The sequence below is a fragment of the Haliotis asinina genome, chromosome 2 (genome assembly GCF_037392515.1).
Source record: "Haliotis asinina isolate JCU_RB_2024 chromosome 2, JCU_Hal_asi_v2, whole genome shotgun sequence".
In the NCBI taxonomy this organism is placed as follows: Eukaryota; Metazoa; Mollusca; class Gastropoda; order Lepetellida; family Haliotidae; genus Haliotis; species Haliotis asinina.
In genome coordinates this window covers 36,082,043-36,109,788 of record NC_090281.1, presented here as the reverse complement: position 1 = coordinate 36,109,788, position 27,746 = coordinate 36,082,043, and the positions used below count along the sequence as shown (strand labels likewise).

Genomic DNA, 27,746 nt, shown 5'->3' with positions numbered 1-27,746 from the left:
GCAACTATGCTTGTAGTAAGAGGCGACTAATGGGATCGGGTGGTGAGGCTCGCTGACTTGGTTGACACGTCATGGGTTCCCAACTGCGCAGATCAATGCCCATGTAGTTGTCTGGTCTAGACTCTCTTATTTACAGACCGCCGCCATATAGCTGGAATATTGCTGAGTGCAGCGTAAAACTATACTTACTTACTCACTCACTCTTTGATGAATACCAGGCAGATGCAAGTGAAAAAACACTGTCTCTAAAAACAACTTGTAAATATTCGATTCCAGTGATATTGGGAATAACAAATGTGTTCAGGAAGAGATACGGCTTGATTCACCAAACACTCGAGCAAAACATAACAGAAATAGTCTGTGCTATACCCATGCTTATAGGTTGACCAAAGTTGTAATCATTCAAGGTGTGTGTTACATTGGACTCATCCAACCCGTATGCAGAACTCTGTAGCCTATTTACTTGGAAGAGTAAATGTAGGAAGTGTGGAAACAAATAAAATGTAAAGAAAATGTTTTAAAGAGTTGTATCCCTTGGCTATATTAGAAAGTACTCATTGAGGATATGAAACGTTGGTTTGTCAGCACCATCTCTGTTCCCAAGGATCTTGCAAAACTGTGTCTTACTTGAGACTTTCTTCCAAAGAGGCTGTTCAGTTATACATCTCTTTTTATGTGATTTTTCAATGTTTTTCTTTGTTCTAGGATTTAACTAAGAGTCTAGGAAATATGAAAATTATTCCTCAGAAATTGTAAATGAAATGGAATGTTATGTTCTCTTTGCACTGTGTTTGTATAATTCTGTGAGCAAGTAATATTTCTGATTTGTCTGATGCTTGTTTAACTCTACACTCTGCATTATTGTGTTGTCTATAGCAATGGCCAAAATAATCAAGCTGAGACCAGACAATCCGGTAATAAATATGGGTTGTTGGGGACCAATTATAACCTGGAATTTCTACAGGGCTTATGGTGTTTGATATTCAGTTCTATTTCTCACCATGGAAGATAACTGCAGTGTGTTATTTTTAGGGCAATATTACATTAGTGTAATAGCACTAGATGTATGATGTCATAATGATTTCCAGTTTTGATGTCACAATGCTAATGCCACTGTCACAATGGTAATAGACCTTGCTTCACTTACAGAGAGCTGAGAGTCATCACACTGTAGGCAGTTTTGCCACATTTCTATAAATTTGTGTTGGAGAGTGATTAACAGATTACTAAACTTGCTTCTGTGAAATACCATTTTTATTAAACTCATGAAAGATTTAGTATGAAACTGACTTTCACTGGTTTGATACCAAATCATGAACTCATTAAATAAAATGATATTATATGGAAGGTCCTCTGTGTCTCAGTTTTGAACAGCAAAATTTTAATACTTATTTAAGTATCAGTGGGACAGTTGTATTGCAAAAGGTGTATTATTGAGCATAGATGCAAAGGAAGGTGGCATGACATCGTGCAATATGGGAACTGTTATCTCAGTTTGTTTAAACGTTGAGGTAGGAAAATGAGTGAGGAGATAATCTCAGATTAGTGCACAGATTTTTTTTCACGAAACAGAATATATGAATTATGTGTTTGCAAAGGAAAATGAAGACTCATTGTGCAAGATAAGGGTTTCATAAATCTTCGACTATGACATCTGAATGAATGATTGTGTCACACCTTTGAATAACTTTTCTTTGCCTTGAATTCAGATTATAATATGACATTCTATATATATTTCATCTGCCTTGAAAAGAAAGTGTTTAATTTTTACTGTAATGTGTAGAATGTAGAGGCACTGTAAGAAAAGGACATTTGCATAATTCTAAAAAAATAGGAAAATTCATTTTCAAGAAATTTTATGAAAGTTACATTTAGTGTCCTTTTGGCTGTAAACAAGAATTTATTCACTAACCAATGACTTCAGTAAGCCTAATGTGTGAAAAATGAACCCATTTTAAACCATAGGTTACACCTGGCTAAACAGGTATGTTTCAGAGAACTCAACTCCCAGAATTAATCATTTTTGCACTTAATCTAGAAAAAAATGGACGTAGCAACAAATGATTTTGTCACATGTTAAAAAAATGGCCAAGTTATGTAAGTATAGCAGCCATATGAATACTCACAGCTTTCAGGACAGTAATTTTAAAGAGAACACAACATATTTTATGGTGAACTAATTTGTCATTTAGCATATGTCTTCTTGACAAATATTAGTTGTTCTTGTATCAGTTTGTGTTTGTGGTTATTTTAGCCAATCCTCTTGCATGCTGTTACATGTGCTGGTATCCCTTGCAATGTGATTACAGAATATCAACTAACAGCACCACCAGTCATTTCAGAAAGAAGACACATTAGTTTGATCCTGTGTTCATGTATTTTTATTGAGAATCTGTGGTGCTATTTTAAGCAGTTGTCGTATGTGAAACCATGTATAATGGCAATAAATTATTTTTACAATGTTGGGTTATTTATTCATTCATTAAAAATGAAACACAGAGGGTCGAAACTTGATCACTGACGCAGTGCAAGGAAACTGTTAACTCCCCACACGACACACAATGCTTGCTGCTGTCAAGGCGTTTCGTGTGAAGGGGGACAACTCTCTACTCTCCATAACGGAGGTAGAAATTTCAATGACAACAAGGAGTTGCCAATGTAAACACGTTCACGTGCACGGTCCAAGAAACAGCACAATGGCAGGGGCAAAGCCGTTTGTTGATGCCAAATTGGCACAAAGAAAGGTGCTACTGTTTTCAAAGACATACTGCCCGGATTCCAAGACGGTGAAAGAGGTTTTAGAAGGATACAAAATGCCACCTCAGACTTACGAAGTTGTGGAGATTGAAAAACGACAAGACTGCAACCAGTTGGAGAACTACTTCCAGATTCTATGCCTGACTGATAGCAGAGCGGTAAACATATCATTTGTTTAATATGTCATCCAGTAAAGGAATTTACATGCAGTCTTGTCGGGAAGGGGTAAGCTTGGGCGAAGTCCGTATCCGTATGGTTTTCAGACGCTGAAGAACACTCTTTCCCCCCCCCCCCCCACCGAGAAGTCATCGCATGAACAATTCTGAAACATGTCACTAACTTAACGAAGAAAACTTAATCTTAACACAAGGCATCATCCGGGTATTTGCAATGTCTGTGTGACGCACCTTACCTCTTTGGGCTCTTTTTGGCGAGAGGAGACACTGCCTTCGAATTCGCCTGAATGCTAAATTTCCATTGACGAACGATTCACGAACACCGCACCTCACTCTAGGCATCAAGCGTATTATGCTTGTTTAGTCTGGTATCCTATTTCCTAATTTTCGACTCATATCAATTAATCATGTTGATGTACATGGCTTGTACAAACGAATTAAACTGAAATCTTAATAACTCATAACTATGAGTGCTCATAAACATGACTATATAGTGTACTGATTCGTCACTCTGTAATAAAACCCAATACACGTGATACAGATGTGCATTTCAACCATTACGTTTTGGCATTTACACCCCAAAATGAAGAATACACCTTTATGGGTGAAAATCTCTTGTTTATTACATAGAGTAACATTTTGATATAGGTTTTTACATCAAGCCAATGGTCTGTTCGGTTCAACATCATACTAGTGAATTGCAATCTGACTTGAAAACTAATAAACATAACATACTGAATGAAACGCTGATCATAATCAAAACATCATGCCAACTCTGTGCGACTTTTGCTGGATTTTCACACGCATCAAACTTGTGGTGGGAAAGACTTCCAATTTTCTTTTTTTTGTTTGAAAGCAAAAGTTCAATGAAGAAAAGTACAATCTGAACTCAGCAGTAAATATGATGCCCATTTTAAAAAAATTCATATTTATGGATAACCAATTGCCTTGTATGACATGAATATTTGAAATTATCATAAATTTTGTGTTTGTGTGCCATTATACGAAACTCAGCTTTTGGTTTACCCCTTAACGTTGATCATCAGACAGCATATTTTAACATCTTTTGATGTGACATGGCCAGTGAACAAAACCCAGATTTAAGTGTGGTGAATTTGAGAAGTTGTACATCCATAAATCATAGTCCTTATTCTTCATCTACTCAACTTCTAGAATGCCTATGAAAGATGTTTAAGTGTGGTGTTAAGCAAAACAAACATTTAATCGGAGTAAACGGAAGTGTGATTTATCTGATGTCTGACTGTCATCACCAAGTATCTACTGTAAATGCTGAAACATTTTTCACTTTCAGGTGCCCCAGCTCTTTGTGAAAGGAAAGTATGTTGGTGGTTTCAAAGAAATTACAAGATTTCACGAATCTGGGGAGTTGAAAACTCTCCTGAAGGAAGCGGATGCAGTGTGACGTGTAGAGATAACAACAGCCCTTAATAATTTAACCATAAAAACTTCCAAGGGTCAATAAGATTCATTCATGTCTGCATTTATAAAAGGATCCTGTAGATACTAAATCATTTCATTTGCATTACTTCACATGTAATGTATTAAACATAAATGAAAGCATTGTAGATGGTTTTTCATTGTTGTAGATATTACCATCTAGTGGTTGGTTATGATGGTGTTAGTCAAAACTGTAATCACAACTGTACTCGATGGTCAGTTTTCACCTGGACCTCCCAAACAGGTGTTTTTTAACCATGGTTACTCAATAATGCCTTTAAGATGATGCTGACCAGACCCTGACTCAGCACAATGCGAACATCAAAATTAGTTTCCATGGAATAACATAAGCACACACCATTCATAGTAAATAATGCTTTTTATGTACACCAAGATTTACAATGATATGGTACATGATACATGATAAAAATGTGTGATCAGTCATCTGAGAGCCACTGGAGAATGACGTCATAGGACAGTATTGTCATACCTGTCATTTTCATCAGGGTCAAACTACTGCCATACAATTACCAATTACTTATTACAGTTAGCAGTATATGAAATAAGCCAAAATCCCTGCCAGACATCAGGGCCCACGTTTGAAATAACCGCAACCCCAGTGCTGGTTGATATAGCATCGGTCCGGTAGTTTCAAATATATGCAGGCCCTTATAGCCTTCAGTGAATTATCAGTCAAATATTTTTCAACTGGAATGATTCCCCACTTTTTCTTTATTAACATTCAAGAATGATCCATGATCCATCATGTTACTACAACTCACAGTTTCACTTCCCGGTATTTCAGCATTTTGGCATAGGAATGTGAACAGCAGTCTAACAAATACCTGTGTGCGCCATGGGCTGCACTTGTTTTTGGAGAAACAGTGTGAAACTGTGTACAATGTAGTCTATTTTGTTTTTATTGGTTTGACAAATGGGCCTGTAGGTACCTTCAAAATGTTACCAGCCCCAAATGGATTTAATCAGACCAGGCACCAGTTTATAGTGATTTACTTGGATGGAACATGTAAAAGTTTTGTGACCCCACTGGGCTGACTAGCTGTAAATTTGGACCGTCTGTCAGAAATCTAGCCATTCTCGAACTGTTGGACAGGCCATATTTCATACAATGCAGTAGGGCTGCAATGAACACACTGTGTGGTCAATGTGATATATATCATGAACATAGGGTAAGGAATACGAATAATTATTCACGAATAAAATATTGTAGCTAAGTAATTGCTGCTCAATATGGAACCCCTATTTTGTCTGTTTGTTGGTCGTAGTAATAAGCAGTGGTCTGACATGAGTCATGATGACACTCAAATTTGGTATGTAACAGTTATTGTCCACAGTACCATGTGCAGCCATTCAAACTAACATGACTTGCACTACTGCAAGGCTAGTGCATATTCCATTCTTGCTTATTTCACATTAAGAAAGGACATAAGGGCTCAAGTAAAACATGCTCCACTAAAACATTGTAAATATTCATTTATCTTCAGTTCTGCTGATCATGAGTAACAAACTGAATTCATGAAGGGTTACAGTTCGTTTCACCAAACATACACTCGTAACAGCCTTACACTGCACTTAGATGAGTCAGTTCAGTTTGAGGATAGGTTCATAAATTTTGAAAGACAGAAACTAAAAATATCCACTTGTAATAGTTAAGGTTGCAAACTATCAACATGATTAATACTTCACAGATCAAGGAGAGCACATAACAGATTGAAAACATTTCCCTGCAACACAGACTCCACACGTCTTCAAGATGAGGCAATGGTGGGGTTAATGTAAAGTTAATGCATGGCGCAGTGTTCTTTTGACTTCTTTGAGTTACACATGACCATGTTTCATTCGCAGACTAACACAGACACATATTGCTAAAGATAGTATTGTCAGAAACAGAAAAAAACGTCATTTTTATCTCTACAATTTATGTATTTGATCTGCGAAAGTGTGAAATATCTCTTAAACTAAGTTTGGTCTAGCTACAGTTCCAGTGGTAGGGAGATAGGAATCGTGAAAAAGGACTTTACTGAGGAGAGATCAGTGCAGAAATGAGCCATATGAATTTTTTCCAAGTCCAAAGTACTTATTTGGAACAGACCATTTGGATTTATGCAAATTAGCGTGCAATGATATTGTATTACCTGATGACAAAAGGCAATTTGTAAATGCCCATTTTGAAATTAGACTTAGCTTCACATTAAATGATAGCTGACGTAAAGAAACAGTAACGTTCATGCTGAAACTATTAAGGATGTAGCTATCACTGTCACTATAAAAAGGAAGCAGACGGTTCGTCGTTACACCTTCTCTTAACGACCTAATTGCCATCTATAGTCTGATCTATTGTTTTCAGCAGCTATGCATATTGTTTTGCCCGAGTTCACGAGTAAACATGATTTTCTGGATATCCTCTTACACATAACACTGAATGCCCAGTTAGGCCAAAGTGAGTTATTTCGACATACCTTACCAGCATTTGTGTACATTTCAGGGATACAGAGTAACAGCCTAAAAACAGTTTCCTTCTATTTCCGACAGTACTTTAATACACTGGTCATCAGGCTGATGTATTCACATGTGATGGAGAAATGCAAAAATTTCCAGCCAGTAAAATACTGACTGTAGATAACCCCTCTTTCAGAGACAGGAAACAGGAGAGTCTCCTGTGACTGAGGGACTGACAATAGGGATCCTGTTTCAGGTCTGCTTATCATATTTCAGATTATTGTACTGAAAACAAATCTGTAAAGGTGTGACAGTTTCTGGATATTTTGAGCTTGTACTCGGAACCACTTGGGACCAGAGTTGGTGCGGTAACAACTAGGTAATATATCCACAATGTGTTCCCCATGCAGAATCAACTCAACCTTGGAAGGTTCACCTGTTTAATGCCCCACTTGACAATTTTCGCAGCTTTATGATGGTGGTCCGTAAATAATCTAGTCTGGGCCAGACAACTCAGTGATAAACAATGTAAGTATCAGTCAACATAACTGGGAGTTGAGGTGTCAACCAAGTCAGCGAGTCTGATCACCAACTCTTATTAATCATCATGCACGGTTTCTGAAGATCAATTCTGACCCCCAACTTCCTGGGTCCTGACAGATGTGGCTGAGTGAGTTTGACTTTCAGCCAATATTAGCAATATTCCAGCAATATCACAAAAATGGGGTTGACACATTGTACCCATGTGGGGAATCGAACCCTGGTCTTTGTCGTGATGAGTGGATCTGGCCTTCCCTTGGTGCCCCTGACAAATGTTATATACTAGCTAAACAAGTCGGACTTGCTTCATCAAGACTTAATCATTTTCATGTTGTCGTGATATGACGGGAATATTGACTGCAGCATAAATGAACAAGGTCCATGAACCACTATCTTTCTCCATAACACTACCATGTCTTTCAACAGCCTTTGTTTTGAAGGATTGATGCCATTCTGTATTTGAAGCTATGCAACCAATGAAGTCCTGTGAAGTCTAGGTGCCTTCCATATCTAGCCTCTGACGAACAAGGTCAATTAACTCTGCTGATACTTCTGGCTTCAACATTTCACTAACCTGAAACAAACAAACAAACAAACACTTGGACTTGTAAGAGCCAGTGGCAATGAATGAAAAGGTGATTAATATTCTTCTGTTGACCGGTACTGTCAGCCATCTTGGTAGGTTGGTTACAATTATTACAGACACAGTGGTTATGAACATATCCACAGAGAATTATTGATGGCTGTAGAAAATATACTAAAGATCTACATGATAAATACTCCATCATTTGATATTAATTTTCAGCTCCCTGGGGACTATTCAATCCCAGCTGCCAGAAGATTTACAGTCACAGTCTTATGTGTGTGCTTCAGTTGAATTAGCATCAAGAATTCCTAAAGGATTTCTCCCTTGCTCCCTTCCATAGGAAGTTATGCATCTTTTGTCTGTGATGTAGATAGGATGATATTGTTTGTTGCTTAATGTAGCACTCAGCATTATTCCAGTTATTTGGTGGTGTGTATGGCTGATATTGAGAAAATTGAAAACCTTGAAACAGTGACCAAATGTGAAACGCATTCATTAAATACATTCTCTCAACTTACTGCATAGTTCTCAGAGGCCTCGTACACATACAGAATAGTGGTGTCATACATCATCATCTGGTGCTCAGCCAATGCCAGAACACAGTTCCGCAGTCGCGCTATCACCTCACGATCTGCTCTTGGAACCGGCTGTAAGGAGTTTGAGATTCTCATTAACGTCACAAAATAAGCAGACAACTACCAAAAGCATCTCTTATTAAATATTGAATATGAATCTGTGTGCTCATTGTTTCAACATACTCCAGCCATGTGAGTGAGTATAGTTTTATGCTGTAAGGAAACAAAGAAAAAACAATCAACTAATGATTAAATGAACATAATTTGAGGGGATATTTCACCTCTAGGTTTTGTTCGTATCCACCAGTGTCATCACTGTCCTCGTTGGCAGTTGGAGAGATCCATATAAAACCATTGTTTCCAAGGATGATGGACGCTCCGCATGGAAGGTTGTGAAAATGGGTTTTCCTCCTCTTTACAAGTGATGGGGAGACTTGTAGCAGAGTACCCTGCCCTAACTGTCAACAAACATAATAATGTCAATGTTTTATCAACAGATTACTTATTCACAAGAATTCAGCTGTTTCTAGCTCAACATGGGGGGAGAGGGAGGAGGAGCAGGTAATCTCACAGCTGTAGAGCAGTGCAGTGATGCATACAGAGCACACCAGTCCACAATTGCTTGGTTTACAGATAGGCAGGGTTTCGACTAACAGGAGTTAGATACCTCTTAGTTCCAATATGACTTTTCTGAAAATTCAACATTGGTTTTGTTTCAGTATCTCATATCTAAATTTCAAAACCAAGCACTAAAGGAAAACATTCTTTAACTTAATTTCTGACTCAACACTCTTAGAGCAATTTTTGGCTGAACTTTCTAAGAGCAATACAGATAAATGGTTTGAATTCCTATCATACAACTGGCCAACCCCAAATCAAGTATCACAAATTGTATGACAGGTTAAATTTGTTACCATGTTTCCAAAGGTAAACATGTGGAAAGATTAAAATAGGCTGTAAGATGACTGTGTGCAGTGACAATGGCAGCATTGAGTCCGTTTGTCCAAACATACCTTCCCATACTTAAGACTTCTGGTGTGTAGAGATAAGCATCCATCTCCCATCACGTTCTGCACCTCTGCCTGGCTCGGTCAGGGAAAAATAACTGACTATATCATCAACCAATAACTTTATGGGTTGGGTAGCTCAGTTGTTAATGCATTTGCTCATCATGCAGAAATGCAAGGTTCAATTCCCAACATTGATAAAATGTGTGAAGACTATCTCTGGAGTCCCATGCATAGCTAATTATAAAATGTAGCTAAAGGCAGAGCCAAAATGAACTTAATCAGTCATTTGATCTTTGAACATTATGTCAACACATCAGCTTAACATGGGAGGAAATCCTGAGTGAGTGTGTTAGTATGGTTTTATGCCACTTTTAACAATATTCCAGCAATAATCACACTGGCCGTGAAGAGGTGAGTGGGTGGGTGAGTGAGTGAGTGTCACCATCAGCAACATTCCTGCTCATCTGTGAATTAATTTGGATCTGACAAACCACTAGTTGATATGAGGATTGTTTGTCCCGCACACCCAGATATGATGATGTGCCATCAAGGAAGTCAATGATTTCGGCCACAAACTGTAGAGTACTGGGAACCGATTCAAACTACGTCATCAGTTAGGTATGCATGTGCCTGGATCTATGAATCACCAAACTCAGCAATATTCCAGCAATACAAAGATAGTATGTAGATAGAATCTGAACCAGAATCTGAATCCTCTGACTGACATCACGAGCAAATATGATACAATGACGTGCAATGATCCAGGTTAGTAGCCTCTTTCAGTAGTAGGAATTTCTGAAGACCAGTTCCAACTCAGAGCTCCACAGGTAAATAAAGCATGTAGTTATACACTAAGGATACACTGATGAGGTCCCCTTCCTTCAGGTAATGTCTCATCAACTTTTCGTCCTCCTCTGACCTCCTTCTCTGTTGACAAAGAACCACTGAAAATGCAGTCACTTCAATTTTGATATTTGCTACTACAAACCAGTCCAAAAAGAACTGTTCAGCTTATTTTAATGATTGTAAGAACTTGTAGTTAGTCTTATTTGAACAAAACAAAACTGTTTACTATATCTAATTTACATTTTCAGTCAGTTTTATTCAGTTTCAACATGTGGATTCATTGGAGCACTGAAAAAAACATTAAGATTAATAAGAATGACACTCCTCAGATGGAACAAGTCACTGAGGAATGCAGTTACTAGATATCTATGAGTCCTCTGCATAATTAACTAGTCTCAGGACAGCAGGTTACCATGAATTGTGACTGCTACACATAATCTTGTCTCCAAATGCAGTTCTGTAACTTTCAACCTTGCCGTCTCCCCGTCTACAGCCTGTAATCTACAGATTTTGTGGTTAATATGCAACTTTGAACTCAAAACAAATCAGAAGGACCTTTTGATTCCATGTTTCAGTCTTTCATTTTCCGTGATCTAAAATAATTTGTGGACATATGAAAAAAAACCCACCTCTTGCTAAATCAGTGTGTGATTATCCTTACCAGTTCTCCTCCCGGCAGGTTTACTGAAGACAGCATCAGGACAGAGTCAAGCTTGGAGTGAGTTTCAACCTTCCAGCGTCGCTGACACACTTCTAGAATCCTACCAATCACCACATCCCCTACCTCACCGTTGTATCTGGCAGAGACAAGTTGGTTACACATTATATCACCTGACAAAACACTCATCATAACGACCCTTTGGTATTCAGTGTATGAGAGCATACTTGAAAATCCTAATCAGTCTACTAACTCTTACCATATTCACAGAGGTTCTCCATCATACTATTATTAGTAAATGGCTTGGTTGGATTGTTGGCTCCCTAGCAATATTTCACCTATATGGTGGTGACCAGACAATCCAGTGAACAAAAGCATGAGCACTGATCTACGCGACTGGAATATGATGACATGTGTCAACCAAATCAGCAAGTCTGACTACCAAGTCTTGTTAGTCTCCTCTTACGGGACCCCTGAAGGTCCCGGGGTAGAATAGGCCTTCAGCAACCCATGCTTGCCATAAAAGGCGACTATGCTTGTCGTAAGAGGCGACTAACGGGATCGGGTGGTCAGGCTCGCTGACTTGGTTGACACGTCATCGGTTCCCAATTGCGCAGATCGATGCTCATGCTGTTGATCACTGGATTGTCTGGTCCAGACTCGATTATTTACAGACCGCCGCCATATGGCTGGAAAATTGCTGAGTGCGGCGTAAAACTAAACTCACTCACTCACTCACTCCTCTTACGGCAATGGGTTATCAGGATTAGCAGGCTGTCATGTCACACACAAATTCTGCACATCTGACTGTACATTTTTGAGCAGTCTGTACTAACTCCAAGAAAGGTCTGACAGGCCAAACAGGCTATGTTTTATCTTTGAAAAGTATTTGTAGTCATTGTTACCAGTGGATATGATAAAGACTTAGCAACTCATTCGTTCTCCGTTCGTGAGTGATAGCCATACTATTGCTACAATACTCAGCTTGTTCCAGCTCTATGAAGACAGTCTGCTATTAATAATCATGCTTGGACTGAACAATATGAATGATAGATATCACGAGAAACATTCCATGCTACCTTTATCATGTTCATACCATCAACCAACATGACCAAGTCTGACCACTAAATCCATTTAGTCACATACCGTCAGAGCTGTTTTGGGTGATATCAAGGATGAAAAACATGTCTTGAAACCAAAGGTTAAGGTTTATGTTTGATGGTCATTTTAAATGCAATAACTGAGTCAGGACAAGATAATCAAGTGACTGATGTCATGAGCATAGACATACGTAAATGGGAAGCTGCCATATCCATCTCGGTGTCTCTTCTAACGAGAGACTATGAAAAAAATAAACAAAATTGGCAATTCTGACTGACAGATCATGAAATGGGGTAAGAGTTCCTCCCGTTTCACCATCCCAAATAACACTTATGTATTGATACATACTGGAGGTTTTTACAATATATGTGCCATTAATTGATTTGTATTTTTATAATTAATCGTTCTCGTCACGATATGGCTGCAATATTGCCGATGTGATGTTAAATATTAACTCACTCACTCACATACTGGAATTATTGACAAATCTAACACAATATCTACTAGAGGACTCAAAATCAAAAAGCCCCAAAATTAAGTACAGTCGAAAGGGTTGAGACATTTAGCATTGCCGTTGTTTATCTGTGGAAGGAAGAATATTGGGGAACGGAAGGAACTCTTTCCTGAAAAGGTGTACTGTTTGTGCTCACCGTGTCTTGAGTGGCTTCACACAGATGAGTTTGTTGACACGCTCCACAACTCCTGCCACTGAAGAATGCAGTTTCTCATCCTCCATGTAAGTTCCATGACCGCTGGAATAGTGGAAACAAAGATGACAGACATCAAGTCACAACAAAATCAATACAAAACACAAGATTGTTTCAGTATTGGTAGTAATTCTATAAATGCCGACACCGTATACCGTGAACGAAAAATGGACAACCATAACTGTATCGGTATGAAAACTTCATCTTTCCAATGATCCCTAAGTCATCTAAATTTGAAACATTTACCGCATGAATCCAGTATCAGCTGTGATGACATCCCCAGGCGTGACAAGATTGTTGATCTCCTCGATGTCACCCGTCTTCTGTCGAACACGTGCACTTGCCAGTCGAATATCAACAGTCGCCATTTTGAATATTTATTATCTCCCCTGAAAAAATATACTATATTCGCCACTGCCGTTTATATTGATAATAAAAGCTCCTGTTGTTATGTCAGGAAAGTGACATTTGAGAATTGGGTCCATCAGGGTCCATATTAACACAAAGATCCTTCTCCAGTTCTGTGGCCTCTAAATCAAGGTCGCCTTCCGAGCTTGGCATGGAGTGTACGTGCCTTCGATTTCTTTTCGGCATGTGAAGTGATTTGCATTTGCATTTGCATTTGCATTTGTTAATCAGATGACCAATTGAATAGACTTTGTAAGTCCTCTTGTAACATTGTACTTCCCTGTGGTGATGACACATTAGTTTTAGTATCATCTGCGAACATGTGGGATGTCGATTGAATTTCGTCTGGATGGTCGTAATAAATATAACTTAAGTTCTCTACTGTCTCTAATGTGCCTATTAAATTAAAAGGTTTTTAACGACCCTTTAAACCATTAAACCATAAGTATATTTCTGTTACACCATTTAGTTTCTCTCTTACTGAACTATTATATGGCCAGGACAGTAAGCATGCCCTACAAGCTATCCTCTGTACCAGTCGAATTACACCAGGAGGAATGATCACAATGCCACAGTTTATTTAAATGACTAAATATATGCCACAAATGCATTGTTTTTTGTCAACTTGGATATTATATTCTTCATATAAGAGTTATTAGGAAGTACTATTTATGATTCACACACGTACTCACACATACACACATTTGTACAGCCCCAATATTTGCAAACCGTTCAAAGGAGCCTTGGCTATCACATAGAGTTCAAACGTTTCATTAAAGAAGCAAGTTTTTAGATTTGATTCAAAGTCTGTTGAAGCTAACATGTATGAAGTATGTGGTCAGAGAATTGTAAATGGAACCAGGGAGTCTGTATTCAGAGTAGTGACTCCCACTGGAAATAAAGTCCCGATAAAGCAAGTTTAACACGCACGCTACGAGCCATGCCGAGTAGTTAGCATTTGTTACATCTTCTCATAAGATCTCATAAGATCTGTTGGTGTGACGTGACCGCTCTTTCGAGCTCTCCTCTCAACAAACGCAATATCTAATTTTCGTGTTCTAAGAAAAGTTTCACCACGAGATCTGTTTCATAACCGGTTTCCACCAACCTATGCAGACACTGACGGGATAAAGCTGATGCATGTCATTGAATTCAAGTTGATTAATTCTCGTTGAGTAAAATGGGGAATTGTTATTATTTACAGATCACCATCAGTGAATAAACAACAAGCAAATTTACGTTTTGAATCAACAATATTCATTGAAACCCCCAGAGCTCTTGGATACCTCTTGAATAATGATATACCCCTAGATAATATCATACACAATTATGTTCAGTATAATACTGAATGACCAAGCGTCATAATCAACATTGAACGATTGTGATTATTTAACATATTTTTACAGAGGCTGTTGTTTAATGACATCCATGTTTTAAATCTTTTAGAAACATCGTGTCCAGATAGTCAAGCCAGTTTATTGAGAGCTGACACATGTGTGACCATTCATTGTTTATGTTGAACCATTGACATCATATATGAATAGCGAAAACACGAGAATAAGTTACGTCCTTGTGATCACGTCATCTGAAAGGTGGGTGAGTAGTTTCAGTAAACATGAAGAGGGGAGTCGTTTTAACAAGCGACTGAGTTATAAACATTTGTATGACTGACTTCTTCTCGAACGCTCCTCGTAAATGGTTTAGGAAAGTAGTATCATGAAGATACTAGAGTTGTCTCCCTTTGGGTGAAAACTTGGCAATGCCAGGAACGGAAAGCAATCGCAACAACACGATTACTGCTTGATACCTGTACACTGATAACTCCCGCAAGCAGATATGAATAGGAAAGTCCCAGACGAACTGAAAGAGAAATATCCAGTTGGTTGTCACCTTTTAAATAAATCACTGACTTAGACATTGTTATTGATGAATGTGTGTTGTCAATTTGGAAAACACGTGTCCTCAGTTCGAGAAAAAGCTGTCATAATGTTAAATTTTGTTAAAATACCACTACACCCCGGTCGAGGGATATAGTAGTCATGCTTCAAGTTACATGTCTCATTACCCACTTTCATCTGACAACAGGTGATAGTTTTTATCCGATTATCTTGTCATGCATAAATGTAGTTCAGCAAGCTAAACGTCGTGTTCCTGCCAAGGCATGTCGGTGTATGCCTTGGCAGGAACACGACGTTTAGCTCGCTGAACTAGCATAAATGTAAATTGTAATACTTGAAAAACTTTAAAGTTGCCAGAACATTGGACACAGACTTCACTGTCGTTACTATTGCAAAATGAATGAAAGGAAAATGAAACCATCTGAAGCCATACGAACCATTAGTAATATTGGTATAAGTTAACTTTGTAATGTAAAATTTGTTTGCTTGTTATTTAATACTGCACTCAGCAATATTCCAGCCATATGGTGGCAGTCAAGTCTGGACCAGACATTCCAATGATCAGTATGAAGAGCATCCACCAAAGCAGTTGGAATACAGTGATGTGTGGACCAAGGAAGTCAACCTGATCACAACATCCTGTTAGTTGCCTGTTACAATAAACCTTTAGCAATATTAGTATGAGATAACCTTGTGGTATCTGTACGATCATCCTTATCATGTTTGATTTCAGCACTATGAGACATACGCGAAGTGCCAGTCCTCAGCTTTCATGGCAGGGACATTTGCCTTTGCAACAGGTAAGACAGTGTTACTTCAAAATCAACAGGCTAGGGAAGCCCAGTGGTTAGGGAGGTTTTTTAACCATCTGTAGTCATTTGGGATTCTAGTTCTGGTGTCCCATGGATGGATATTGAAGGGAATTGATATTTAATTCCAAGCTATATCTGTAAAATTAACTAACTGGAATGACAAATTTCACAATTCATGTTGTTATAGTCCTAATGTATGATAGGTTTAATGGCTTTGCAACAGAATGATAATTGTCATTTGTCATATTGTTTTGAGACAAATATGCTATGAGATTCAAATTTTGAAAGCGATTTGAGTTTGATGTATAGAATTCAAACCGTTTATTTGTTTTCCTATTTTTCAGCCACCGCTAGTTTATATGTTGTACAGGAATTGCTGAAGACACGCCTCCCATACAACTGGTCATCCTTCTTGCTGACCTCTGTGCTGGGTGGGAGTGTGGTCTCGTATGTGTATACTCGCAAGAAGACCAAGGACTGTCAAGACATGTGGATGGCAATGGAGGACCGACACACTGCCCTCACATCTGTTGATGGTGGGTGTAGTTGCCATAGAAACACAAACACAATTTTGAAAATTTTTCATGCTGCTCATATTTTGTTCTCTTTCCTCCTGTCTGCCATAAATTTGGATTTCGGTTTGTAATATAATGGAAAGATTTCTCATTTCAGTCTTATAAAGTGGAAAGATATATCTTGATATGTGTTAGTTGGACATGTTTACAAAAAATAGCCCAGGTCACCTTGATCTTTATTCATTTAGATACTTGTTTCTGAAGCAAAGCTACATTATAGTTTATTTTATGGAATGATCTAAGTTTTCAATATATTTATTACAAAATGAACAAAATTATTTTATAATGTTTCGAATTTTCATCTTTTTTTTTGTTAGTGCCCACTGTCTTTCTAGTTGAGTTTGAAAACAAACAACAAAATATGGATGGCCTAAGGAACATGTCTCTTCGAACTTGTATTTTAAGATCTTCACATTACACTGGCCATAAACCTTATTTTCTCATTGTCTAGACCAAGAACTCATTCCCTAACTATCAAGGTCTTAACCTCATATTCTAAACATCAAAACCTGTGGAGGTCTCAGTTAGAATTGATTTCAGTAACTCATGCTTTTTGAAAGAGACAACAAACGGGATTGGGTAGTAAGGCTTGCCGACTGGGTTGAAACATGACCATATGTCCCAGTTGTGTGGATTGATTTTCATGCTGTTGATTCCTGGATTGCCTGGTTCAGTATTCATTATTTACAGACCACAGCCATATAGCTGGAATATTTCTGAGTGTATTGTAAAACTAAACTCTCTCAACATCAAGGCTTAAACCTCACACCTCTGGTGTCTCCTGCCATGATACTGATGGAATTTTGTTAAAAGCAGCTTAAAACCAGGGATACTCTACAACAGGGATAGGTCACTCGCTTGCTTTCTTTACCATTTGTACTAATTTAACGTGTGCCTCGCCATGCGCCAATGCACACAGTGACTAGGCTCGTTCCCAGCTCAACTTGTGTTTTTACAGAACTTCAGCCAGTTTCTTGTATCAGTCGGAATTTTACAATGTATGAATGAATGAATTATAGTAAGAATTAAGAGCAGGAATTATGTGAATGAATGAAAGAAATAAAGAAAAAGAATAAAAGAAAGAAGTACATATGTGAATGAATGAATGAAGAAATGATGCGCCGCAGGTTTCCCTCCCAAAAGTTATTAAAGAACGAAAAGGTATCGCGAGAACATGTGTTAACATCAGCTGTCCTTTTAAAAAATCTACTTTGAGACGTGTTTACATTAATAATTAATTTGGATATCTTATTGCATGTGGGGAATGGAATAGACATTAACAAAATGTTAACTGATGCTCTCACACAACCCTCAAAAATAAAGTGTAAAACTGTCACAAAGCGTTCTAAAACACCTTTCCAGTTTTGTCAAATAATAAGATCAACAAGAAAGAAAAGTTATGGAACTAAAACCCTCAAGCATCAATGGCAAATCAGATCAGATTGGCAATATGTCATATTTTTCACACACCTCAAATACACCCTAACATTTTGTTTTAGATCATGAAACTATCACTTTTACTTGCAAACACATTTCACCTGATAGTATATTCCCCTCATAAGAATTAAAGGTGTATGTGAAAGATGTTTTTGAAGTAATTACTAGAAACACTCAAACAACGGCATGTAGTATTTCAGTGGTGGATCAGATCAGATTGACGATGTCACATTTTTCACAAACCTCAAATACACCCTAACATTCATTTTTAGATTATGAAACTATCACTATTACTTGCAATCACATTTCACCTGATAGTATATCCCCTTCATATGAAATACAGGTGTATGTGAAAGATGTTTTTGAGGAAGTAACTAGGAATACTCAAACAACGGCGTATGGCATTTTAATGGTGGATCAGAACTGATCGGCGATATGTCATATTTTTCACACACCTCAAATACACCTAACATTCTTTCTTAGGTTATGAAGCTATCACTATTACTTGCAAACACATTTCACCTGATAGTATATTCCCTTCATATGAATTAAAGGTGTATGTGAAGGATATTTTTAAAGAAATAACTAGAAACACTCAAACAAACGGCGTGTAGCATTTCAATGGTGGATCAGATCAGATCGGCGAAATGTCTTATTTTTCACACACCTCAATTACACCCTAACAATTTTTAAGTCATAAAACTGTCTCTGTTACTTGCAAATACCTTTCAACTAAAGGTATGTTTTCCTTCTAAAAATTAAATGAATGTGTGAAAGAAGTTTTATCGGTACAATTTAGTCTATCGATGTGGTGAATCGAGAATATAAGCCAGTGAGCTATAACATACCGACTTGAAACATTACAACAAATCTACTGTCCTAATATGGACACTAATACCAATTATTTGACTTTAACTGAGTGACAAAATAGTTAACCTATCTTCTACATGTAGGTTTTCAGTTGTTACAACACTCAGCGAACGTAATCAGTTGTTGAAAATAAACCGGGCTCAATCTTAAATACTACGCTGCCACCATATTGGCTACACTGGTTACGTAATGACCCGAGACATACATTCAGTGGCTTTTCAAGGAATTTCTTCTCCCCCTCTATATAGGCTCCCTGATAAAACTAAACTCACTTACTCACTCAACAGGCTAAAAACTGTCAGTCATGGTGATAAATTAATGTGTAATATTATACCCTTCATATAGTATCTGTTTTATTTAGATATTTGCTAAGACAGTTTAAGATAACCACCATAAAACAAAGTAAAAATATACAAATTTACAAGTTTTAGACATCATTTATGATGACATATTTTCCATTTGTTTCAGAAAGGAAAAAAATGGAAACCAATCAAACACACTGACATCAGCTCCAGTGCCGAGTCATCATTTTTTTAGCTTGGTCACACAAACTGGGCAAAACTCCTGTGTGACATTCTACAATACCCAAACAGTAACATACAGTTAGAACAAACTCAAGGTGACAGCTAAGTTTAGTTCATTGTTACAATAGTACATTGTACATATTTCCATTAAAATGGGACAAAGAAAGTCACTTTGTTATACTACCATAAGTTTGTTATGAAGGTAGTTTACTGTATGAAACACACACGTTTCACACAGGAAGCATTGTGTCAGCAGTGTGGGCCTGGTATCAAACTCTAGCCTGCTCAGTTGAATCCACTTTTCTTGACCCAGTAAGCTGCATTAAAGTATTTGCAGAATCCAATAAAACAATGTGTGGAAGAGGTTTGGCTTATCTACTCGTTACTTTCAGCATTAGGAACAGAAAACTTTAGTTTCTTGAACTATCCCGCACTTGCTTGATTGTGGAAAGTGTTATCAATATTTATTATTCTGTAAAAAGCAATAAATGTGTGCTGACCAATTTCTATAAGCATATCTCTGATGTTGCATATTTAACTAAGTTCATGTTTTTCTGCTGGCAAATATTAACATGATGGTAATCTGTCCCACTGACTACAACATAAAATGATGATATTACCCAGTGTATTTAATATCATATGATCCTCACAGGCCAACCAGAGCTGTTCATTTTACACTCAGGACAATAGATTTTTCTGTTTACTGTTTCAAGGATGAATTTGCAGGAGAATCTCAACCTGATGCCTTTGATGTCAGATATACAGACACTCAACATGGGTGCATCCCCCTGTCCTGAAAGTTTATGAAATGATCATTGAAACACTTGTGAAAACGGGTTAAAATGAAGTGAGCAACCACCATCCCCAATTTCTGAAGAGTATGAAGCCCCATTTCTCAGAAAGCTGCATCCACCCCAGCTGAGTGGTATAAGTTTTGAAGACAAAGAAATAGATCTCACTGTTGATGGTATTTGTATGTATTTTGTTCTGAGCATATGTCTTATATGTCATACATTCTGTGTACACTACAATTATAAAAAAAGATCTATAAGCTGTCTGAATTTCAAAATATAGTTCGGATGTTTCTAGACACACGATTGGCTTGAACAGCCTGGGCTCTGTATACTAAATGTCCTGTTACCATGACTTGAGTTTTGTAGAGGCCTCTCTTGAAGAAACTTATGCTTTGTTAGTCAGCTCGCAGCAGAGGTATATGGCATTGTCTCTCCAGTCATGTCAGGTTGCTCACCTGTGGATATTCCTTTCAGTGCTGATCAATGAGCATCAATCCCTGACAATCACATCTAGTCAGAACACATCCCTGCTTCCAAGGTCAGAAATGTAGATGTGTCAAGGAGAATGTTTGTTCTTGGATACGTTTGTGATGCAGATGGCAGAGAAGAGGTCCCCCTTAGTCACCTGACCTTGACCAAAAGTGTGTATTTGATATATTATCATAGTTTAGGACCATGCGTAATATACAATGTACCTCACTTTGGCCTTTGTTTCACATTCAGATATGGTGTAATACCACAGGTATTACATGAAATGGTAAATTAGGCTCACCCACTCATGGAGGTAACAAGATCTTGTCCTTGTCAATTAATACAAAAGGACTACTCAAAGATGTATTTGGATCTGGCTAAAAATGGCAGTGGATGTTGTGGAAGTTATACTCTGAAATAAAGACTGAATGTCTTAATGGTTGTGTTTTTTTTTCTTAAAATGGAGTGCGTGAGGGAGTATGGTTTTCGCCTTTTTACATTCCAGCAACATCACTGTGGCGAAGACCAGCAATGGGCGTCACACATTGTACCCATGTAGGGAATCAAACTATGACCAGAGAACGCTTTAACCATTAAGGTTCCCCACCGCCAATCATGTAATTAAGAATTTATGTAGATGGTCGTTTCCAGCGTAAAATGTGCACAGCAAGGTATAAGGTTTCAAAAATAGAATTGCTTGCACCTCGTAATTCTTTTTATCAATGTTAAGTCCACATATTTGCCTCATGAAAATCAGTTACCATCACTAATCTCTGAAAGGGACAGGTTGGTCAATCAGTGAAGCTGAAGGCTCATTTTCTGTATTACCTACAAATATCAATATCATGCCTTGTATATCCAGTGATTAGATGGACCTTATGTTGCCTAACATCCAAATTCACCATTGTTCTGCATACACAATGTGTTAATTAATATAGAAAGTCTGAAACGGGCTTACTTCCTTTCATGTTTTATAGCCTTAAACTTTACGAACCATTCTGGTACCTGTGTCTGGTGTAAGTGAGACAGCACCACTTTCTGTTCTTTTCGCAAGCAAATCATTGTTACATATCTGTCTTATTCATCTGAGAGACAGCAGTCTCAACAAATTTGAAAATGCATACACATTTCAGAAAAAATGGCTATTACTTTAATGGTACACCTATGTTGTGAATTCAACTAATTTGTTATTTGGGATTTACATACATGTACATAATTTACATAGAGAAAGGCACAGTAAAACAACCTTTCGGTTTAGACAAATATTTGGTACATAAAACCTGCCAAATAAGACTGTTATCAAGTGTAACATAATATGTTGCCAGTGGCAGTTGCACCCTCACTACTGGCATCCTCATAGGGGAAGCTCAAGCAGGCTTTAGAAATGGTTTCTGAACAGTGAAAGAAACGGAAGTTTCGAAAAAATGAGCTCTCGTGAAAGTAAACGTTCATCTTCATGGAACGTTCATGCTAGAGTGGCGTAATGATCTCACATGCAATTTGACGTCCATTGAACATTCGTGAAAAACACCCACAGTGCGACAAAACCATAATTTCAGCACGTGCATTGACGGTTCTGGATGGAAAGCATGAGGTTCGAGTGCAACCAAAGATTCTTGCCACTTGAGCATGCCTGGCCCAACATTTGGAGCATACCAATCGCCCCTCTCGCGCTGCTCTGCAGTTAATCTCGGCATGTTAGTTGAAGTTATCTTCTTGTTTATGGTCTAGGAATAATGAATACAGGGTTTTATACCCATTACCATTTCGCTCATGTGATGCTCGTGCATTACATTTTTCATAATTAAGACTGATTTTCATAGGAACCAGTGCATTTTCGCATAACTCGTACTCAAATTGTTGTGTGTTATATTTTTGTGATATGTTTATGTCATCTGGAAACAAACTTCAGCTAAAATATTCAAAATACTGGAATCCGAAATTTGGTATAGTTTCTTTTACCCGTCAGTGTTTTGGCGATCGCGCAGTTTTGATTCTCAAATCTGGTCCCGAAAGGTATTAGGTTGAGTCACTTTGGCCTAACGTATTCCGAGTTAATTTATATTGACGGCACTGAAAAGGGCCCGTTAAACATGTCATGACACTAAGTACTTCCGGTGACAAACCACGTTTCATACCTTGTCGAATGATTGTCATTTGACAGTAAGGAACCGACAATTCTTGCAGGAATAACAAATATCGTATCTACCCATACCCACATTAGCCAGCTATAACGACTGTCATTGGCAAGGACAACAGACTTCACCTTTAGATAAATTTGCATTTAATACAAGAGAAATGTGTGTGAGTTTTAGTATGATACATGAACATGTTTAGAAAGCACTGAAGCAAGTGTGTCATAGTCTTTTGTGGACGGGAACGCTCGTCAGAGAAGTGACTGTTGACTGTAATGAAGCCTTTTCCTGTGAAAATAAATAAAATATACACCATTCTTGTGTTCGCCATCATCATCATCATCATCATTATCATCATTATCATCATCATCATCATCATCATCATCGTCCTTCTCCTCCTCCTCCTCATCATCATCACCACCACCATCAGCAGCAGCACGGACGCCTGGATAGCTTGGTGATTTAAGTGAATACCCTGGTTCGATTCTCCACATTGGTATAATGTGTGAACTTGTAAAGCCCATTTCTGGTGATTTTGTGATATTACTTGACCATTTCTAAAAGCTGAGTGAAACCATACTCACGCATTCATTATTATCATCATATAAGAGGGAAATGAGAATTCACGAGACGAAAGATTAAGCTTGTGTTAATTGTCTTTATAAACAACTTAATCTCAACATAAAAGCACATTTTCTGCGCGTAAATAAACAGTGTTCTTGTGGGCTTTGAGAGAGTGATATCACCTGTTTCTCTAAACAGTCCCCAGTACAGGATATACTGCACGAATGGTGTCGTTCGTGTGTTGTTGATAAACTGAGTTTTGATGAAGGGTTTTCTAACCTTGCACTCCTCATTGTAGAGATACACGGCAGTCGTGCCAAATCCCCAGTTGAAAACGTCGTAGTTTATGATGTAGTCACAGCCGATGTCTTGTCGGGGCGCGGGTGTGTTCCACCGACTGTAGATCTAGAAGTAAATGAGGAGACTTATGTCCGCTCCCGCCCAAAAGACCAAACATTGAAAAGCAACCAAACCCAAAAAAACCCAAAACCTAACAGCCACAAAATAGCGCAAAACACCCCCATCCCATCCCAAACAATGCAAAACAAAATACACAATAACCCGCCACCCAAACGAAACAGAAAGAGGACACATGAAAGGCAATCTCCCAAAAGAACACGTGAACCCCGAAACCCTAAGTTAAGTTAGTTTCTCCGCGTAACCTTGTTGATTGTGAGTCAAATGCCGTTAACCACTGGCTTTCTCTGCTCCTAAATAGGAAAATAGCGAGATGACAGCGGCGTAGTGTTACAGTTCTTACTTACTGATATATTGTGCTCTTTCTGCTGCCACTTACTCTGAGTTTAGCACCCGGATGTATGACGTAGTCGCCGAATCTGTAAAGGATGTCGGGCTGGTCTTTTCTCTTTTTTCTCAAAGTCCATCCTTCCAATTGCACCGACTAGATGCACAAAGAGAGCCATCTTATAGATCGACTTCGTGGTACTCAAAGTAGTTGGACCATAGTGACATTTCATGGTACAGTTCATGTTTGAATAAATGTTAACAAGTCAAATGAGAATGATATTGTTCTGAAACCCATCCTGCCCCACAGATCCAAACTGGCATTGCCCTGAAACCCATCCTGCACAACAAATCCAAACTGGCATTGCCCTGAAACCTATCTTGCCCAAGTAATGGTCGAAATTGGTATTGCCCTGAAACCCATTCTGCCCAAGCAAGGATCAAGACTGGTATTGCCCTGAAACTCACCTGTCCGAGTAACGATCCATACTGGTATTGCCCTGAAACTTACTTTGTAATCATTGAACTTTAAAGAGTTAAAGAGGTTGCATAAACTTGTCCGTGCAAAATGTGGGATGCTGAAACTATAAAAAAAAATAAGTAACCGTAAAATAACATCCAACCTTTGACTTAGATCCAAACGTGGTGTTTTCTATTGTTATGTAACTTCCATCCAATGACACTTCAACGAAGCTGACTGGTCCACGGGCTGACCTTGCCAGTACCATTCGACCGGAAACGCAAGAGTTCTTTGTTTGAGCATGCGCTAACATTTCAACACGGATGCTACATCGGACAATACAACCTGTCTCTTCAAATCAGTTCGTTTTTGTCTGTAAGGAAAAATCAATAACAAATTGTTTAGTGGTACACGAACACTGATGCTATATTAGTTGTATGCATTATACACAGTGTATCATTTGTAACATGTGTTATATTTGCGACTAAACTTTTTCAATAAATGAGGTCATATTCGAGTTGGTTATATCACCGAGTTTGTGTGAAGATATGTCTGCGAATAGAGGACTGACTCTGAGAGTATTCCCAGTTGCTAGGATCGATGCTCACCATGCCTTGAACATGGAATCACACAAAACGCTTTTCTCACTTCTAACATCCTTTGGAAACAGTACCGGCGAAGACACTTGAAGATCCGGATCACAACTGATCTTCAGTAGCCCATGCCTGCGTGAGAGGCGACTAACGGGTCCGGGTGGTCAGGTTCACCGACATGGCTGAGACATGTCATTGTATCCTAAATGAGTAGATCGATCTGGTCCACACACTATGATGTACAGACCTCCAGCTAGAGCTAGAATATTGTTAAATTTAATACATTAATACATCATATCCGACTGAATAGTTACCTGCTACGACGTCATCTTCTGACATCTTACTCCAGCTGTTCTGACGCTGACCATGAAGGGGTGATTCCATTTGGATCTAACGGTATGACAACTATACGAAATAAAAAAACCCCAGTACATTATAATAACACTGGCATGAAAGAATGCTACAGTCATTTTTAATTTTATGACCTGAAATTGTATCTGGTGCCCTGTGCGAAACGGACACATTGTATGTAGCGCCATGTTTTAAACTGAGACGTGTTATCTGGTACCCTGTGTTAAACTGAAATATTGTATGTGGAGCAATGTATTAAACTGGGACATTCTGTCTTGCTTCCTATGTTGAACTGAGACAATATATCTGGTGCCCCGTGCTAAACTGAGACATTGCATCTCGTGCCCCGTGTTAACCTGAGACATTCTATCTGGTGCCCTGTGTGCAACTGAAACCATAACTAGTGCCCTGAATGCAGCTGACACAGTGTTATACATGCCCTGTGTTAAACAGAAAGATATTCTATCTGTGAAACATATAACATAACAAAATCATGTAACGTGTAAAGCTCATTGTTAAAACCAACAATCGTATCCCAGCTGTGCAGATCGATGATGATATCATTAGGCCCCACACTGCTGGTCCAGATTCTATCACCTGCCGACACTTACCGACATACCTCGGATATTGTAGAGTGCGGCTTCAAACAACAAACTAACCTCGCACGACATATTTAGACCTAGGCAAATACGCTCAAGAAAGTAGAGCGTGCCATGTTTCCTCTATAAATCGTCTCTGTGTCAGGTTAGATATAAATTCAGCTCCCGAGTAATCGTGGTCATCTAACTTTCCATGGCCTGACATTAGTTTCATTAGTTAATTCTTGAAAACCTGTTCTAGGCGATCGTCGTCAGGTCTGTGTGAGTGTAGTACATTCTAGGTTAAATTGAAAAGGGGGTGATCTTAAACTCACCTTGTCAGTGCTCAGCACTTGAATGCCTTGTGACTGTATGCAAGTACTGATATGGCGTAATACGTGAACCTGTAGAGATCCCACAAAGGAATGTTCAAAGCAAACAAAGCTACATGCTTCTACCGAGGTATATTTTCACCTGAACTGCATTTCACATGATTAAACGCACCACACAGGTAACATACCTTGGATCACATGCATGGATATACAAAGGGAAATTGTGTAGTCATGAAAGGAAATAGCATTCAAATTAGCATACACTCAATACTAATAACAAGCATCCTACGATATAAACGACGACATATATTATTGCACTGAACGACCATGCTACAATATCTTGGATACAGAACTGCCTCGGCGAATGACAACACCCAGGGCAGAGCATGACTGTCAAAAGTACATGCGTAAACCTGCTTTCTCGAACGCGAATGCTATATTTGTGCTCTGTTATGCAGCATGTGCAGTCACCATGACCCTCTGTCCTAGCATGTGTCATACAAATAATTATTGTGCATGCTTGCGATCCCGGCTATAATTCTAGTCCGAAATGGGCTCGGTATTTCCTGTCTAGCAACTAAGGAAAATTGCACGGACCAAAGACACCTCCCTGTCTAACCCCCATATATATCAGTGCGTGCTTTAGTGCATATACTAACTTCAATTCGTTTCAAGTTTCGTCAAAATGCCACGTATATATAATTGAGTGATACCTGTTTAGTGCACGGGTAGACTGTTTCCGTCACAGTCGGCAATGTCCTCACTAGAGCATGGAATCCAGTAGATTGTCGAAACCGTGCCAATCATACAACTGGGTAGAGCATAAAGCATAAATTCAAGTCGTCGGAAAATGATGACTCGCTATCATCAAGGTCACACTTTGTTATATTACTTTTTACTCCCGACACGCATGGCGTGCCAGGAAATGAGGTTTGCTGGTTAACTCCGCACTCTGCAGAATTCTTGCTATATGGGGCGGCATGTAAGTGGCAGAGTCCAGATAATCAAGTGATCAACACAATGAGCATCGATCTACGTAACTGAGATATGATGGCACGTCTTAACCAAGTCAGCGAGTCGGACCAGCTGATCCCGTTAGTCGCCTCTTACGACATGGGTAACACGGGCAACTGAAGATCAGTTCTAAAACTGACCTACACAGGCGGTGAAAGGACGAGGACGCATCGTCTTGTAAAGTAAAGTAAAGTGTAAATAACTACAAGGTAATATACTACCGGAATATATGTATCTGTGAATTATTTGAACTTATGCCACTTCAAATGCGAAAAAGGATAATGACACATTTTGTGGTGTTTTCAAAATCAC

The 27,746-nt window shown here is 38.5% G+C and overlaps 3 protein-coding genes and 1 long non-coding RNA gene across 7 annotated transcripts; 2 read left to right on the top strand and 2 right to left on the bottom strand.

Annotated features, from left to right (window-relative positions):
• The first annotated feature begins 2,644 nt into the window (after positions 1-2,644).
• On the top strand, positions 2,645-5,648 carry LOC137273660 (uncharacterized monothiol glutaredoxin F10D7.3-like). Its single transcript, XM_067806449.1, has 2 exons — positions 2,645-2,915; positions 4,246-5,648. Exons 1-2 carry the CDS (start codon positions 2,697-2,699, stop codon positions 4,354-4,356), a joined length of 330 nt encoding a protein of 109 aa, XP_067662550.1. The 5' UTR covers positions 2,645-2,696; the 3' UTR covers positions 4,357-5,648.
• LOC137273659 (exosome complex component RRP4-like) lies at positions 4,752-13,265 on the bottom strand. Its single transcript, XM_067806448.1, has 8 exons — positions 13,121-13,265; positions 12,818-12,919; positions 11,070-11,205; positions 10,424-10,489; positions 9,566-9,634; positions 8,834-9,010; positions 8,496-8,624; positions 4,752-7,965 (listed from the first exon to the last, which is right to left on the bottom strand). Exons 1-8 carry the CDS (start codon positions 13,240-13,242, stop codon positions 7,885-7,887), a joined length of 882 nt encoding a protein of 293 aa, XP_067662549.1. The 5' UTR covers positions 13,243-13,265; the 3' UTR covers positions 4,752-7,884.
• A 1,735-nt stretch (positions 13,266-15,000) lies between these two features.
• LOC137273658 (transmembrane protein 141-like) lies at positions 15,001-21,100 on the top strand. The gene is made up of 4 exons (XM_067806446.1): positions 15,001-15,160; positions 15,914-15,980; positions 16,337-16,528; positions 19,343-21,100. Exons 1-4 carry the CDS (start codon positions 15,119-15,121, stop codon positions 19,375-19,377), a joined length of 336 nt encoding a protein of 111 aa, XP_067662547.1. The 5' UTR covers positions 15,001-15,118; the 3' UTR covers positions 19,378-21,100.
• Positions 21,101-22,930: 1,830 nt separating this feature from the next.
• On the bottom strand, positions 22,931-27,307 carry LOC137273657 (uncharacterized). Of its 4 annotated transcripts, XR_010956146.1 has the most exons (7): positions 27,134-27,287; positions 26,424-26,492; positions 25,474-25,564; positions 24,730-24,939; positions 24,159-24,263; positions 23,642-23,767; positions 22,931-23,086 (listed from the first exon to the last, which is right to left on the bottom strand). It is a non-coding gene; the product is annotated as an uncharacterized lncRNA (long non-coding RNA). The 4 variants fall into 4 exon arrangements; XR_010956147.1 differs by lacking the exon at positions 26,424-26,492 and having other exon boundaries at positions 27,134-27,307; XR_010956148.1 differs by lacking the exons at positions 26,424-26,492; positions 27,134-27,287 and adding an exon at positions 26,130-26,398.
• Between the last annotated feature and the right edge of the window lie 439 nt (positions 27,308-27,746).